The sequence below is a fragment of the Equus quagga genome, chromosome 8, assembly GCF_021613505.1.
Source record: "Equus quagga isolate Etosha38 chromosome 8, UCLA_HA_Equagga_1.0, whole genome shotgun sequence".
In the NCBI taxonomy this organism is placed as follows: Eukaryota; Metazoa; Chordata; class Mammalia; order Perissodactyla; family Equidae; genus Equus; species Equus quagga.
The window spans coordinates 14,578,895-14,596,148 of NC_060274.1; the positions used below are offsets into that span (position 1 = coordinate 14,578,895).

The 17,254-nt window shown below is 34.4% G+C and overlaps 1 protein-coding gene across 11 annotated transcripts in view; it reads left to right on the top strand.

Annotated features, from left to right (window-relative positions):
* The window catches only part of SYNE1 (spectrin repeat containing nuclear envelope protein 1), a 446,099-nt gene that overhangs the window by 105,466 nt on the left and 323,379 nt on the right, over positions 1-17,254 (top strand). For 10 of the 11 annotated variants that reach the window (XM_046669209.1, XM_046669206.1, XM_046669212.1 and 7 more), the window contains exons 8-13: positions 4,062-4,258; positions 6,725-6,834; positions 9,423-9,473; positions 12,521-12,628; positions 15,570-15,707; positions 16,926-17,090. In XM_046669209.1, the coding sequence (XP_046525165.1) occupies positions 4,062-4,258; positions 6,725-6,834; positions 9,423-9,473; positions 12,521-12,628; positions 15,570-15,707; positions 16,926-17,090 (769 nt within the window). The remainder of the gene's footprint in view (positions 1-4,061; positions 4,259-6,724; positions 6,835-9,422; positions 9,474-12,520; positions 12,629-15,569; positions 15,708-16,925; positions 17,091-17,254) is intronic. The other variant, XM_046669211.1, reaches the window with a different exon arrangement.

Here is a 17,254-nt window from a genome sequence, read left to right on the forward strand (position 1 = left end):
ATTAATTAAGTTGTTTAATTTCTACACTTTGATTAACGGCATGAGGGCTGATTCTATTTGGGTCCTTGTTTGGACATTCTGCTCCTATTAGCTATCTTTACACAATAACTTAGAGGTTTAAATTTGACTATCTCTTTATGAGACTATTGAGTTCTATTTAATAACAATGTGAACTAAGGTCCACATTTTGAAATAATTCTATTTGTTTTTATTTCCTGAAACTTTCTAGCAATTTTCTTTTTCTATTTTTTCCCTTTGGTCTCATCTTTTATCTGGAATGCAGATTCCTTTGTCAATTTCAGCTTTATGCATTGAGAATTTGCTTCTAGCTTTGTTTGCTTCTAGGCATAATAAATTTACATATGTGTACGTTTATGTGATAATGCTAGATAGAAAATGACTATCCTCAGAAAGTACCTTCTCATAGCAACTTCAATAGAGTTTTCAATCGATCATATCAATATTTTGTGGTCAGTGGTAAGATCTCTTCACAGAGAAGTTGTGCTTTTGTATGATTTTCTTAAGTGACATGTAACATTAATTCACTTTCTCTTCTGTTTTGCATTGCCTAAATCTAATCTGAGTCTTATTCTCTGCTTCTGGAAAATAGTTGTAAACAAGTACTTATCCTTATAAAATATTGAGGCGCTAAACATAGGAAGTTCTATTTTTAAAGTATTTGAAGAGCAAAAATAAAGAGAGAAAAAAATAAACATAGACAAGATATAATTAGTGTTACTAATTTATATAGTTGTATTTAACTTTTACAGTGTGTTGGTGGTTTTCTAATTTGGTGTTTATTTTTGTGATTCAAGTTGCACTCAAAAATATTTCTGAAAGCAAAGCTTTGGGGCTCTTTAGACTCTGTAGTAGAAATGGAATAAAGAGCCCTTCCTGCATTGCTGGTATGCTGTTTGCATGCCATCTACAATGGGCATTACTAATCTCTTTTGCAGCTTAACTTGGCAGAGAGAAGAAACACACTGGGTAGGAAGTCATCATGCTATGGCAACCAAACTGTGTAAGAACGTCAATGTGATATTCTCTTGTCCATTGATCCACACTGCAATAAGTTAACCAAAAACAAATTGGTTTTTGTTTAATATTACAGTAGCTTGAAATAAACTCAAATCTAATGCTGTTGGAGTTTTCCTGCATTGGTTTTGTTTCACACGTGGTGTGTTGGGTTTCAAAGATGTGTTTCAATGATAACTGGAAGTCATTCTTGCAACTTGTACATGTGTAACATTAGTGGAAATTGTATTTTCCTTATCTGTATAAATGTCCAGATTCATAGACCCGAGCATTCTCCACCCGTCAGCAACGTCAATGAGATCCATTTATTTTCAGCTTCAGAAAATGTAGAGATTTGCGGAGATGACTGTCCTCTGCCATGAGAATTGTGTAATGAACGCATGATTCCATTATGCCACCAAATGGTTGATAATTGTTCTAAAAGCTGCTTTTTACACTATCCCAGTATGTGTTTTTCAAGCAACTTCTTACCTGACATGAGGGTTTATCAGTCTCACAAGACTGAAAATGGAGAGAAAGGGTAAAACATCCGGTCAACACCAGGCAAATTGCCAGAGTGTATTCACTGTTTCCGTACCTGTTTCAGTCACACAGGACGGGTAAGCCCTCTCTCTCTCTTTTGTTTGCTTACCTTCTTCATCTACCATCACTACGTGCTCTCAGAAATGAAAGTATTAAGTTATAGCGTATCTGACATTTGCATACCTATTTTCAAATATCTGAGAAGAGCAATTGTATTTTAGGACAAAAATTAGTAAAATAACCAAGCAAACGAAGATATTTATATTCATATCTATTCAAAATAACTTGAAGTAAAAATATTTTAGTGGTTAGAAATGCCTATAAACTGGATATACTTCATCACATCTCTAAGTGATCTATCTAATTTTCCTTAAGTTTGTATTGCTTCTTTAAGTGAGGTATCTAAGTTTTCTTTGATTTTGTAACTAAGGTTATTAAATGAGAGGTTTGGACTAAAACTGAAAGTTTTTTGGGATATCATGTACTACTTAGATCTAATGTGAAACAGTATAGATATGTGTGTGTGTGAGTGTGTGTGTGTGTGTTCAACAAATATAGAGGAAGAAAATGTACTGAGACATTTTTAATTATCCCAACATAGTAAATATAGGGAAACATTTTATATATTTATTTTTAAAAACGTCTAAAATGATAACTTCAAGAAAATCAGAAAATGTTATTACGTGATGAATATTTATTAGCTAATTATTTATTTGCATCACACTTCATTTTGTTAAAAAACAGTTTGACGTGGCCTAAGAGACTGTGAATACAAAAGCATTTCTAGATGAGGAAATTTGGGCAAAGAGAAAATATAGGTATAAAAGTAAGATAAAACCAGAGATGTTTGTACAAATGAATGGATAACAAGACGTACTGCTCAACCTGGTTGGATATTTGCCAGCATGTCAGACAGTGGCTGAAAAAAATTATATCTGTGCTACCAGAGACAAAAACACTAAGTACTACGAGAAGATTCGAGATTACTTTAAAAATACTGGACTCTTACAAAATTGTTTTTTAAATATTTATTTATGAAGCCAGTGATTAGATCCAATGATGCTATCTTTAGAACAATATATTTTATGCGTACTGAATGTATATTGGTACAACATGATTTAAAATGAGACCAGTTTACTGAGATAAAATTTAAGGGCATTTATCAACTTTTTATATTAATCAGTGTATCAGTCAGCTATATTATGTCTTACAGTTCATGGAAATTTTGAGAATATAGAAAAAACAATTGTGATATTATTTCTTCTTTATTTAGAAACAACTGTAGCGAGACTAATTTTTTAAAAAGAAACGACCAGAACCTTTTGTCCACTGAATGTTACCTAGTTAACTGATCACTTTTAAAGGCTCTAGACTTAATCAAGGGATGCTGCCATTGCCCAGACGTCTTTGCTGCTCTTTTTGGAACCGCCGTTATAGTTGATAAGTTACATGTAGAAAAGATTACTCATGAACTTGCCTCACTTATGTTTTCAATAGCAAAATATTATTACCAATTTGACTCACTTTCTTAATTATTGTAACTGGCTTTGAATTAATCAAACCCACCACCAAAGACCATAGATTTGCCACCAGGGCATTGCCCTTAAAGCAATTCCTAAAGAAGAGTTTAAGAAACAATTTGATCCATGGGGTAACTGGAATCATTACCTGGACTTAAGTTGAGTATAGGCTCCTTTGTGACTGATTAAGAAATATAATCACATCCTTTTGCATTTGTTAATACATTTGATATAATTCAGACACTTTAGATAATGTCTATTATATATTATGTCTGTTATAACCTGTGCATGTAGAACACAGTACTGCTGATCATTATCATTAGAAATGTGTTAGATACTTCTTCAAAAAATACGCAGTGAAGGGGCCAGCCCCATGGCATAGTGGTTAAGTTTTGTGCACTCTGCTTCAGAGGCCCAGGTTCTCCCGTTCAAATCCTTGGTGCGGACCTACACCACTCGTCTGCCATGCTGTGGTGGTGACCTGCATGTAAAATACAGGAAGATTGGCACGGATGTAAGCTCAGGGCTAATCTTCCTCAAGGAAAAAGAGAGGAAGATTGGCAACAGATGTTAGCTCAGAGCTAACCTTCCTTGGTGAAAAAAAAGAAAGAAAGAAAGAAAGAAAACATATACAATGATGAATTATCATCACTTTTGATGTTTTTATCATTTTCCCTTTTTTAAATTTTGCCAGACATTTTTCTCCAAATTGGTTTCCTTTGAAAATGTGCTTTAAATTGTTTATCTTGATAGATGAAAAATCTAATACAGAAAACTCTAAATATCGAACAAAAATTTCTACGTCTTATCTTCTTATCCTCTAAAAATTTTGTTTTGCTTTATTTTTCTCAAAACCAGTTAACTAGTATAGCTAACTGCACATCATTCATTGCTGAAGAGGACTGGGTTTTGCATGAGGCCTTCAGGAAAGTGCTGACCGTGTCTTCAGAATGTGACGTTATTTTATGTTTTTATCACACTAAGGCAGACTGGAATCGAAGTCAAAGACTTTGGGCGCAGTTGGAGAAGTGGTGTTGCCTTTCATTCAGTCATTCATGCCATTCGACCAGAATTAGTGGATTTGGAGAAACTGAAAGGGAGATCTAACCGAGAAAATCTGGACGAGGCTTTCACAATTGCTGAAACAGAACTGGGGATCCCAAGACTACTGGATCCTGAAGGTATGTTGAGTAATTGTCAGCTCTTGTATGTCTCAACTCAGTAGGTTTGTATGTTTTCTACCCAGAAATTACAGATGACTTCTGAGACTCTATTAGATGCCAGAAAACTTGAGACAAGCAGGAAGTAATAGTATCTTCCTGCACCGAGTTTCTTTGGGAAAAAATTTTCCACTATTTTTGGGAGCAAAATATAGCTCTGTTGCTCCAAACAACACTTCAGTGTTGGAGACATCAGCCAGGTGAACGGTACTTCCTCAATATACTTAAGGATGGAATGAAAGTTTTAGAAGTGTTTGTATGGAGGGGGTATCACAGGATAAAAGAATTACTCTATTTATATAACTCCAAAGAATATGGAAGAAATAAGAGATTGTTAGTAATCTAAGATCATATCTTAAAAACATCAGTCATTAGATACTTAGAAATGTTGAAAACCATCCAGTGTTTTGGCGTCAGTTGGGCAAACTACGAAAATGATCGACTAACATTTTTCGTTCTCATTGTTTGGCATCTTTTTGGTAAGACTATGAGTATTCAGACTTTCTGGAAATGGAGTTAACTTTTTCAGGCCTTCACAAGACAATTTTGATGGCTTTAATAAACTTTAATAAACTGAGTAAGTTGTTTGTTATATTGAAATTAAAAGGTTCAAGTGAATTTTCCAAATGTCACGGATAATTTCTTATTTGGTTTGGCAATTATGGAAATTTCTGTTAATGCATGCAGAAAGGTAAATACAGCAAAGCAAGTTATTTTTAATGATGAGATCTCAGAGGGAAGTTTTCTAGCTCTAAAACAGTCTTAAGTGGAGACACTTGTGTTTCCAGGAGTAAGTTACAGAGACCCTCAGGTCCCTGGTGGGTTTCCTCTGAGGGGCAGTGTGGAGACCCCTTGCCACTTTAGGAACCTGCTGTGGGCCCCCAAGACTCACTAGGATAACCAAGGCTTTCCACCTTGTTTCTGCACACACAAAAAGCTAGTAGTATGTAATACACTTACTCAGATCAAGGAGAAAGCCACACACATAGTCCAACTCTCAACCTCAGAGGATGCATCAGAGTGGAAATATTTTCAAGAGTGAGATAGGAGGAGGGTATAAATGGTTCTTTCATGCCTACTATACTAGAGGATCTTAATATTTTCTTTCATGATCAGAAACAGAGGTTGCCCAAATGCAAGGCTATCCCAGATATAAGGTGATCCTGTATTCTCCTATGAGAATTTCCCTCTTAAAATGTTATTTAGCCAACGTGAATGTATAAACTTTTACGGGTAGAGATTAGATAGACTCATATCTATTATAACAATTATTTTATGATTTAGTTACACATATATTTAAAAGTGTATACTATGTTAAATTATGTATTCAATGTTGCTCTTTCCACTTTCACATTGCACGAATGTTTTACTTGTTCTTCACAGGCATCTTCCACATCGGTGATCTTGTCATTTCTAAAATCACCTTTGAGTTATCTAGCAAATTTCAGAATACGTTATCTTTGTTTCCTTTTAAGGTCATTTGAGTTGTAGCTCTTTTTAAATCCTACGTTGATAGTCCCTAGAAATTGTATCTCAAATCACAAGGAATGTTGCCAATTATTAGGGCAGTTTTATATTTTGATTCTGATGATTTTTGTTTGTTTTGTTTTATTTTGTCCTCTGTAGGTGCATATTTTATATTTGAAATCTCCAAAATGTGATCACTTTATTCATTGCCATTATAAGGGATATTTAAATGACTTTTTTGTGCAACATTCAACACTTTTTATTTCTGTAGTCTTGCCCCCATGTGTAATTATTAAATTTGTATAAATATCTTTGATTTTTACCAATTTTATTAGGTAAGCATCTATAAAGTTCAAATGACAATGATTGAAATCTTTTCAGGCTCTGTGTCTCCCTCAAAGTCCTTGGTAACAGTAATTTGAATGCTCGACAGTGGAGAGGCCATCTAAGGAATTGAACATAATTTGTCTCCCTCTTTTCTAAAGCAAAACTTGTGGGCGTATGGACAGGGTTTATCTGTATTTGGCCATAGATAGTATACAAGCTATATACTCAGTTGTCATGCAGTGCTACACCTGTTAAAAGCATTTTTAACACCACCCATTCACCCCAATTCCAAAATGTACATATTAGTTGTATTTTGTTAACTAAACAGAATGTCTGAACAACTGTATAGTATCTCAGATTTCTGATCAATTAATATTGAGATTATTTAAGTGAAATTTACTAGTTTCCTAAGAGCTCTTAGTTAAAAGGTGTCATCTTTCTGACTCATAAAGTTTCCAGCGCGTATCATCCAGACTACATATGTCTCCCCGCCAAAATCTCTAAATATTAATTCTATTTTTCTTCTGCATTTAGGACAGTGTCTTTTGGTATATTAGCTAGATTTCAAAGCTTGTATTTTTAAAATCTAATTAATGCTAATTCATTATTCCCATTTGGTTTGGGTTTTCCCAGATGTTGATGTGGATAAACCAGATGAGAAATCTATTATGACCTATGTAGCCCAGTTTCTGAAACAATATCCGGACATCCACAATACAGGCACCGACGGGCAAGAGACTGATGTAAGTATTTGTTTTTCTTCGAGTACTCATAGTGCACTCAATGATGGTGACTCAGATTTTTAAGCATTCTGTTTTCGAAAAATTAAATTGAAATACATTTCAATATAGAGCAACTGAGTAAAGAATAGATATTGTTAGTTGGAGAGGTGATTAGAGGAAAAGATTTCTCTGATTTGTTAGCTGAATATGTCAGGGAAAACATTATTAAGAATAAATGCTGGATATAGAATACTGGTGAATCAAAGCTGAGGAAAGACAGCAGTGTCAGGAAAGCCCATTTTAGTAATTGGGGGGTTGAGGTAATTGTATATCCATCACATCATTTGTACATGTAGATCTTGAGGCCCCTAGTGCTGCTCAGTCTGATAAAATCTAATTTTGACTTTTAGATTTTATTACATAAATTGCTACTCACAGCAAACATACGAAAGTAGGGCAAACTTGTAAAAGTTATCATTTTTCACTCTGGTTAGATTTTTCAACCTTTCAATCATTTAAATGACGTTTACATTTTTCATACTGTTCAAATGACATACATTTATTGTCATAAATAAAGAAAAACAAAAACTGGAAGAAAGAAAGAGAAAATTATCTTTATTTGACCTTCTAGAGAGAACTTATCCTAGAAGAAAAAATTAATGTTTGTGTGAGTTCCCATTTTTCTATGTATATGTAAACACATATAATATTTTAACAAAAACACGATCAGAATATACATACAATTTTATAATTTTCTTTTTCCATTATACTCTACCAAACTCTTTCCATATCATTCTCTCCAGGTCATCATATAAAGGTACAGTAACTTATTTCTCCAATTAGTGACTTCATAAAAGGATTAAGCAAAACAGTCACTTGTGTTTCCTGTGTCGCTTGGATGAAGTTAATCTGTCATTTCACAGAGCTACATTAGTTTTTTAAAAATTGTAGTTTCAGAAAACCTTTATTATTCCTTGCCAGGATTCATGCACAAATGTTGACCCTCAGAGTAACTCATCTATCATTAGCAAAGTAAATGTTTCTATGATGCACCACAGAAGGCGAAAGCAAAGACTCTCTGGGCCCATCCTAGCGTAGATTGCGGCGTGTGCTTGGAAGTCATCTGGAGTTTTCTGGGGCTTGAGAAGATAATTGAGCATTCATGTTGCTGTGTGCATAAGACATTCTATAAGTACGCATATTAGACTTATCCCATAAGCATAGAAAAAATTCACTTTCCATCTAATTTTCATATCTAAAGTCCTTGTATTATCCATTTGAATGGTTTCCGAGTTTGTACCACTTTAATTTCTCTGACATTCATCATCTCTCCAGATGAGTAAATTCTGTGGCTAGAAATATCTGAGAAACAAAAGGAGAAGCTTTCGTTAATGCTCATGAGCATGAATTTAATGCAAAACCCTTAGAGATTTGAACACACACTCCTGACATAAGCTTGTTAATATACTTTACTAAAGAGGCTCTATTATTAAGAGATTAATCTCATTATCCAGAAAATAAATTCAGACGGTTCTTTTAAAAAATTCCCTCTATCTCTTCCCACAAAAGAGAATGTATATGATTTCTTCGGGGTTATTTCAAAAATTAATTTTAAGGAAAATGTATTCTAAGCTTTGCCCTTTTTTCTTTTAACGTGCGTTTGTAAGATAGGGCATAAGCATCTAAGAATGAATGTTTTGAATGAGAGAAAAAGAACTGTATACTTTTTTTTAATGATTTAGGCCTTATATTTGTTTAATACAGCTAAATGGCCACTTAATTCTAGCGAAGCTTAGGATTTTATAGACTATACGTATCAGGACTGTTGATGCCATCACCTCAAAATATTCAGCATTTGTCTTCTCAGGTCTTAGTAGATAGTACTTTTAATTCATTTTTAAAAATCTTGGCATCAACATATCTACCAGGCTTCTATTTTTTGGTGTATTTGATTTCTATGTCCCCTTTTTGAGTTGACTTAAATTGGATATTTTATAAATACCATTTTAAATCTAACTTTCTTACTGGAAATAGATATTGCTGTGCCTTTCTTGCTTCAGCCAATAGAACTGATGAAGAAACCTCTTCCCTAAAAGTATTCCTTGGATAATTAGCATTCAATCATAAATAAATAAAATAGGCCTATTGGCTCATCTCTCTCCCCTATTAAACTTTCAGTTATTTATTCACTCATTCTTTCTCACATTTCAACAAATATTCTTGACTGGTTTTAGAAGCACAGCATGGTCTTAAATATCATAGAGATACAGAGATGCACATTATGAGTGTATTTATAGAGAAAAAACGTGAATCCATATACCTCTTCTTTACGTCATTCTCCTTTTAAAGTGTTTAGTATTCCAAGACATGTTTATAAAACATAAATATTGCCAAAAATTAAAACAAAAATGTCAGATGCCAGAATACTATGTTTCCTTATTGGATTCAAACATTTTGATACTTTCAAAAGTTATGCAAACATATGCCCTTAAAATTACTGTCCGTTTATCTATAGACAGATGCCTCTCTATTGTTTTTTTCTTGTTTCCTATATAAATTTGTCCCTAATTTATATTCTTTTTGTATATATTATCTTTCTGTATTGTTAGGAAATAATTCCAGGTTTCCCATCTTTTGCAAATTCTATCCAAAATTTTAAGGTAAGATTTAAGTAATCTTGAATGAGTGACCTCTTTCAAACATCCTGCATTCCACAGTTTGTTAGCTATTCCTTTGCATGTGTTGTCTCTATAGAAATTTTCTTTTAGTACCTTAATTCTGTTATTTCCTTTTCCTTTCTAATAGAACAAATAACATGTCTTATTAAATGTTAGTTACAGTCTCAGACACTCATGGACTTTCCCACTAATCTTTAATTGTAAGATAGCATCAATTAATTTCTTTTTAGTAACACTTAACAGCACTAATGAAAGGAAGAATTTACAATAACAATGTTTGATTTCTTTATATGTGAATGAGTAATAAAAATAAAGTGAAAGTTTTGTTTTTATATTTTAAAATATTAAGCAGGAAGTAATTAACGGAAAAAGGTAAGTATTCAGTTAGCTTGTAACCTTGAGTTTCATCGCATCTCTTTTGCTCAATGTTGGCTCACGTGGTTTAGTGAAGTTCATGACGCAGTTAAGTGCTCAAAAAATATATGTGGAATTAATGATTATGAATTCTTTCCCATCTTCAAATTATTTCGTACTTCAGTTTCTCCATATTTTCTTATATTTCATCTAGGCTTGAGGTTAAGGATCTATCAACACAGTAGACTTTATGCCAACGTTGGAATAAAAAGTTAGAAGTAACCAGTTTTATGTCAAATGTTAAATTAATTTTTATTTCATGTTCCATGAAGCATGAGTTTATGTATATATAAACATGCTACAAAACATATAAATGAGTCCGGGCGCATATTTGAGTGACAGAGAGAGAGAAAGTGAGGGAAAGAGAGAGAAAGAGAAAGGAGAAAGAATAGTGAGAATGAGTTTAGGTGGTCCTCTAAGGCACGTAGAGACCCAATCTGTGAATGCACGTGAAGGTTACCAACTGAAGTAAAGCCACTAGACTGAACGGGTCCTGGGGATCTAAATATTGTTTTGTACTTCATTTTCCTTTTAAAAAGGAGAATGTTGAGTGTATAAATAGCTACATCTTTCTTACCTTGTTGAAATTTTCTTGACACTTTCCCACCACTAGAAAAAGGCATTTACTAGATGGACTCTCATAAAGTTGTTGTAAGAACATAATTGTTTTCTCTCAGATGACTTTGTGAAATAATTTCAGTTGACAAGAAACAGGTAATGACATGCATGTCCTTGGAGGTTCACAGGGATGTCTTCTGCTCACTGAGGTCATGTAGTGCTCACATTGACCTCTGGTATCTTGGTGGGTAGACCGTGAGCTTTTTGTTCCTCTGAGCTCATAAGAATGCGTCATTAGTGCTTTTATGGGTGTGAAAGTCAATCAGTAATAAAACATATGCCTTGATCACATTCACATGTTCATTCAGAAGAGAACATCATGGGATGAGCAAAAGCTTTGAGTCTTGGGCTCCTGTTCCATTCCTTTCTTTAATTAACTGTTACCAATCAATCACTTATTCCACAATTACATATTGAGTGATGCTCAGTGCCAGACACTGTGTTAGGCTGGAGAAAAAGATACATAAAGAATTTGTAATGGGGGAGAAAAGAGACAATTAAGTGGAGAATGCAATCTAGTGCGTTTTGGGTGGATATTTGAGCTCAGGTTGTTATAGGATCATAGAGCAGTGTTCTCAAAATGCTATCCGTAGACCAGCAGCAGCAGATTCACCTGGAAAATTGTTAGAAATACAAATTCTCAGCCGTTACCCCAGATCCACAGGGCCAGAAAGCCTGAGGATGGCACCCAGCAATCTGTGTTTTCACAAGACTTCTAGGTGATTCTGGTGCACACTGAATTATGAGAACCACTGGTATGGAAGAGAGACCCCTAACCCAGACTTCTAGGTCACAAAAGGTTTCTGGAGAAGATTGTGTCTCAGCTGAGCTCTGAAGAAGGCATTATCCAGGGGAAGAGGTTCCAGGCAGAAGAGGGTTGCCTTTGCAAGACCAGAAAGTGGGAGAGGGCGTGAATCCTGTGCCAATCTCTGTACTAGATGTGTTACACAGATTATCTCTAATTCTCCCCCAAACCAGGAAAAGGGTGTGTGATGACTGCTCAGATGATGGTACAACAGTAGAGAGGTTACAATGCCCAAAGTCACAGAACTAATACGTGCCAGAATCAGAGTTTGGAACCCTCTTTACCTGCCTCCATAGCCAGCACCCTTTCTCCTCCGCCCCTTCACGTGTCAACAGACAGTTGTTTTATCTGTCTCACAGAGTTGTGGGCATCAAGTGAGATGCGGTGGTTGAAAGCTATTTGTAAAAGCCAAAAAATCATGTGAAATATGTTTATCATTACTTTGACATTCTTACCAGATAAGAAATCTTGATGAAAAATTAGGATATCTTCACTAAATCAATGCTAGAATGGTTCTTGTTATTATTTGTGGAAACAGATATGTAAATCTCCAATTTTTTTTCATTTTTGAGATGTAGGTGACAGACAGCCTGGAGACATTCATTCAGCAGATAATTTGGCTAATATCTTATAGGTGGTATTTTGCCAGGGTCTCGCAATACCATCTTGAACAAGATGAATGTTTCCAGTTCATGTGGATCTTATGTTTTAATACTGACTGGTCTTTTTAAAAGATTATGTACACACATAGACCAATGTTGCTGTGATGGTAACTCCTTGAATTCAGTCAAAAGTAATCTTATCCAGAATAGCCTTCTGAGTTACCAATGGCCTTGGATTAAGAAGCTACTGAAGGCCTGTTTCTACTCCCATTCAATTGCTTTTTCTGAGATTTTTGCACTTACATCATTCTTTCTTGAGCACATTTTCTTTTCTTAATTAAACTAACATTTCTTGAGAAAAAAGTAGAGGTAGGTAATTTCAGTATTCAGCAAGATAATTAAGATATTTTCCTAAAATTAACTTTTGCTTCTTTCTCTCCAAAAGGGATAATGGCAAGGGGAGGGAAATTTTTTCAGGGACAATTGAAATTTATTAAATATGAAGTCTATTCGACGATCAATCAGGTATTAATTAGAAATTAAATAAACACACAGTTACTAATAAAATTTTAATGTTTGCTGCTTTCTAGAGAGATGACAGGCTAATTTTGAAGGAAACAAAAGTTTGGATAGAACAATTTGAAAGAGATTTGACAAGGGCACAGATGACAGAATCAAATTTGCAGGATAAATATCAGGTAATGTATGGAATAGAGATTTCAGTTTTCAAAATAAGATTCATATATGTCATTTAGCCTACGTTTAATCTTTCAAATGATACTAATTAGAAAGGTCTTTAAGGAAATAATATATATTATCTTAATTCTGCATGTAACTTAATTGTATTTCTATGTAAATAGGTAGTTTTATTTTTCAAATTTGATACATTTATATACTGTAATATGATTGCCATGTGATAATTAGTACCTTTATTATGTTTTATGATTATCATTTATTTTTACTGATTGGAATGATTAAGTTCTAGTCTTTTAGCAAGTATGATGTTTATAATACAATATTGTTGTCTATATTCACAATACTGTGCATTAAATCTCTAAGGCTTATTTATTACTCATTGCAAGTTTGTCCCCTTAAACAGCATCTGTCCTACCCCCCACTCCCTATCACCTGGTAATCACCATTTTACCCTCTGATTTTACTAGTTTGGTTTTTTAGATTCCACATATAGGTGCTATCACACAGTATTTGTCTTTCTTTGTCTGACATCTCGTTTAGCATAATGTCCTCAAGGTTCATCCGTGTTGTCACAAATGGCAGGATGTCCTTCTTTCTCATGGCTGAATAATATTCTAATATATATGTAATATATATATATACCACATCTTCTTTATCCACTCATCCGTTAATGAGCACGTAGATTGTTCCCGTATCTTGGCTGTTGTGAATGATGCTGCAATAAACATGGCAGTGCTTACGTTTCTTCAATATTCTGTTTCCATGTCCTTGGGTATATACCCAGAGGTGGAATCAATAGTTTTAAATTGTATGTATCCATACTATATATTAAGCTCTGAAGCTTCATGACTTTTCCAGAACTCAGAGTCTTGTTGATGACCCAGAACAAAAAAACATCTAGTCATTGTTTTTGTAGACTTATGACCTTGTAGATGCCACATAACAAAAAATTCCACCAAAAAATGACTTCAATGCCAAATTGAAAATTACTGTAGAATAAGCCCAATTTATTGAAGGATCGCAACATGAATATTTGGAGTGGGCCCGTTAATGGGATCACTTTTTCCTGTGACCTGCCTAGTTCAACACTATTGCACTCAGGTTGAGGCCAAGGATGTTGTTGTCATTGTTCCCCCAGTGTCATTACACTTTCATTAATTGAATTTCTGGTCCAATTTGCACTTCCAAGAGACAAAGTCTTATAATAGATTTTCCCATTAAATTGTGATTTATTCTATGCAGCGGTCACATTTTCCCCCCATTTAAAAAAGCATTACATTTTAGTGGCAAAATGATAATATATTCTAGTCTACATTATATTTCACTCTTTTTGCTACAAAAAAAAAGTACAATGATGTGAGAGATTCAACACAGCAAACAATAGAAGACAGCTACTGCATTAGTGTGTGATTTTATATAATCATATCAATAAAATGTGCCTCAATTTAGATGGATGAGGCCATCAATATTATATTTGATGAACTTAGCAAAGCAATCAATATGTGCTTATATGGATGTACTTTTTGCTTTGAAACTCAATGTAATCTTCTTTCCCAAAAATGCAACTTTCTAGAATGAGCTCCATTAGAAAAATTTTAAATCAGTAAATTGAGAATAGAAATTCAAGAACAGAGTGAATATACTTATCTGGCCCATTAGTGAGTTTTAGTTTTAGCATAAATTGTAAAAAAATACATTGCAAGCTATCAAGTTACCTTTATAGTATAGATGTTATTTTATAAGAGAGAACCAAAGATTAGAAAAGTACAACAGAATCACTCTTTTCAGGCCAAAGGCGATCACTACTCTTTTAAAATAGGGTTAGAGACCATCTGAAATCTGAATCGAGGGGGCGTTTTCCTTTGTCCGTAGGTTTATTATGTCATCAGCATTTTCTCTCACTTTCTACTTATCAAGTGATACTGTGTTTTCCAGTTTTTCTATGCATAGAATTCTGTGGGATAAAACTGAAGATTGATTTTGTGTCTTGGTATTTTTTAATTACATTAACTTAGAGGGAATGGAAGGTAACTGGAGTAAAATATTTATTTATTCACCGTCTCCCCCCAGTGTTCTTCATGTGAATTTATATGTTTATTTATTCTATGACTCAGAAATTCCTTTAGTGTTATCTGTCAGATTCTGTACAGCTGTTCTCATGTTCTTTAACATAACTCCCCATTTTATTGGTATTTTCAGTTCATTTTTGGACTTGGAGTCACAACTGAGGATGTTAATTTAATATAAAATGTAAAACTTTAGTTAAAATAAGTACTTTCTTAGGTTCGTTTTAGACTTACAGTTAAGTCTACTTGTTACAAATTTATGCTAACCATACTGTGACAAAAGAAATTATGTCTTAATATTTTAATGCCGTAAAATTAAAGCAAAGGACTATTATGTAAATGAGATCCCTTAACTAAACCTCTCTATACAGACTTAAACACAAATTTAGATATCTTTAATTCAGCATTATTTTGAAATATGCCATTTCTATTTATAAATTGTTTGGTACTTTGAGGTAAAGCAACCATTTTGATTATTAGCGTAGATTTATATCCCTGTTTACTGTTATTTCCTGATGAACATGGACTGGCACATAGATTATTTAACTGGAAATGAGAAATCCTAGGCTTTAGCCCTGCCTCTCCTACTTGTCCTCTGGGCTTCCTATGGTAATAATAATAGTGTGTGTCTACGTGGTAGTGTTACAGAGAGAGCCAGAGGAGATCATGTGTAGAAAGGACTTAGCAAGGGGCCAGGCTCGTTGTCAGGGCTTCATGAATGGTAGCTGCTATTAGTGTCATGACTGTCATTACTATTATCAACAACGTATATTGAATGCTATCCAAATATAAAAAATTGTCATTTAGGAAATGTGGTTTCCTTTGCTTTTGCTTTTTTTGACTCATGGCCATGTTGTTGCTGATTTTCCTCTTTTAGTCATTTAAGCACTTCAGAGTTCAATATGAAATAAAAAGGAAACAGATTGAACATTTAATACAACCATTACATAGAGATGGTAAATTGTCACTTGACCAAGCGTTGGTAAAACAGTCCTGGGACAGAGTGTCCTCCAGGGTAAGTTCTCCCGTAATGAATTTCACTAGGGCTTACGTAATTTAGTCGAGAATATTTTCCATCATCTTTTTCTACACAGTGATATTGTAGAGGGTCCTCCTGCATCTGTCTGAGGTGGGAAAGGCTTACATCTGGGAGAATCTTTGCCCTCTTGTCGAGTTTTCCTTTAAGTTGGTAGAAGTGCTTGATTAACAACTCTTTTCCTGATTTGCTTATCCTGCACATAATATCACCCTTGATCAGATGATAGATTGAAATCCTGAAAGACCATCTGGGTCTCACTTTATACAACTTAATTCTGGCTTGTTTGGAAGAAGTGACTCTCCCAAAAATGGAGCCCCAGAACTTTTCTGTATTTCATAACTAGGTTTCATCAACAGTTAATAATTTTCCTATACCCACATTCATTTTTATATTCTTTAAGCACATCTTCTTATCTGGTATTTCAGGAACCTGAAGGGAAACTGCTTGGTAACATGCATATTAATATTTTGCAAACTTAAAGACCAAGCTTTCAAAACCTCTGAAATTTCTTTCACTAATGGGAATATTTGCCTTGTACTTACCGCATTTTCATCATTTTGATAATCTGTTTTTTCCCGTAAACTCTGTTAAAGAATAGGTTAGTTTCCAAGCACCTCAACCCATCCCACCTGGTGTTCCAGTAAGCAAGGAAATAGTGCTTGAGAATTGGGTAAAGTGGGAGAAACAGAAAGATAGTTAGAGAACCATATTATTACAGAAAGAATCCTGAGTAGTCGTCTTCCTCCAGAAATGTCTAGATGACTCTAATTTTTCTGGACCTGTTGTCATCGTGTGGGAGGTTTTAAAGCATACACATTAGCTGGTATATAACTGCTGCATCCTGGAGCATGTCAACATGCCCAGTCCTTTCCCTTTGAGCAAAAATAAGCCAAACCTAAAATTACCGAATTCTTTATAATATTCCCATAAGAAGACAATTGTTTAAGTTTCCAATAATATCCTTCCATGTCTAAGATATGTTTTATTTCATCAAAATTTGCTTGTAACTATAATTTCCTCCCCACCCCCAAAACCTCTAATTCAGAACATAGATATTTGCTTACTTGATATTTTATTAAATTAGCCTGAAATCATTAACTTAAAGACTTATGTAGGCTTTCAAATCGTTTGGAGAAATTTTAAGAACTGTCTTCTGTATTAGAGATATTTTGCTTTCCTACTTTTGTATTCCAGCTCTTTGATTGGCATATTCAGCTTGATAAATCTCTTCCTGCACCTCTGGGTACCATAGGAGCCTGGTTATACAGAGCAGAGGTGGCTCTGAGAGAGGAGATAACCATTCAGCAGGTTCATGAGGAAACGGCCAACACAATACAACGCAAACGTGAGCAACACAAGGTAAGAATTCTGACTAGGAAACCTCCCAGCATAACGGTCCTCATGTGGTCTGGAGATGTGGCCTATTTAGATAGGGGACTCCCAGGCCTCCATCCACACAGATTCAGAGATGTCACACCTTCTTAGAAGTTCTAAAATTTGTACTTCCCGCTCCCATACTTGTT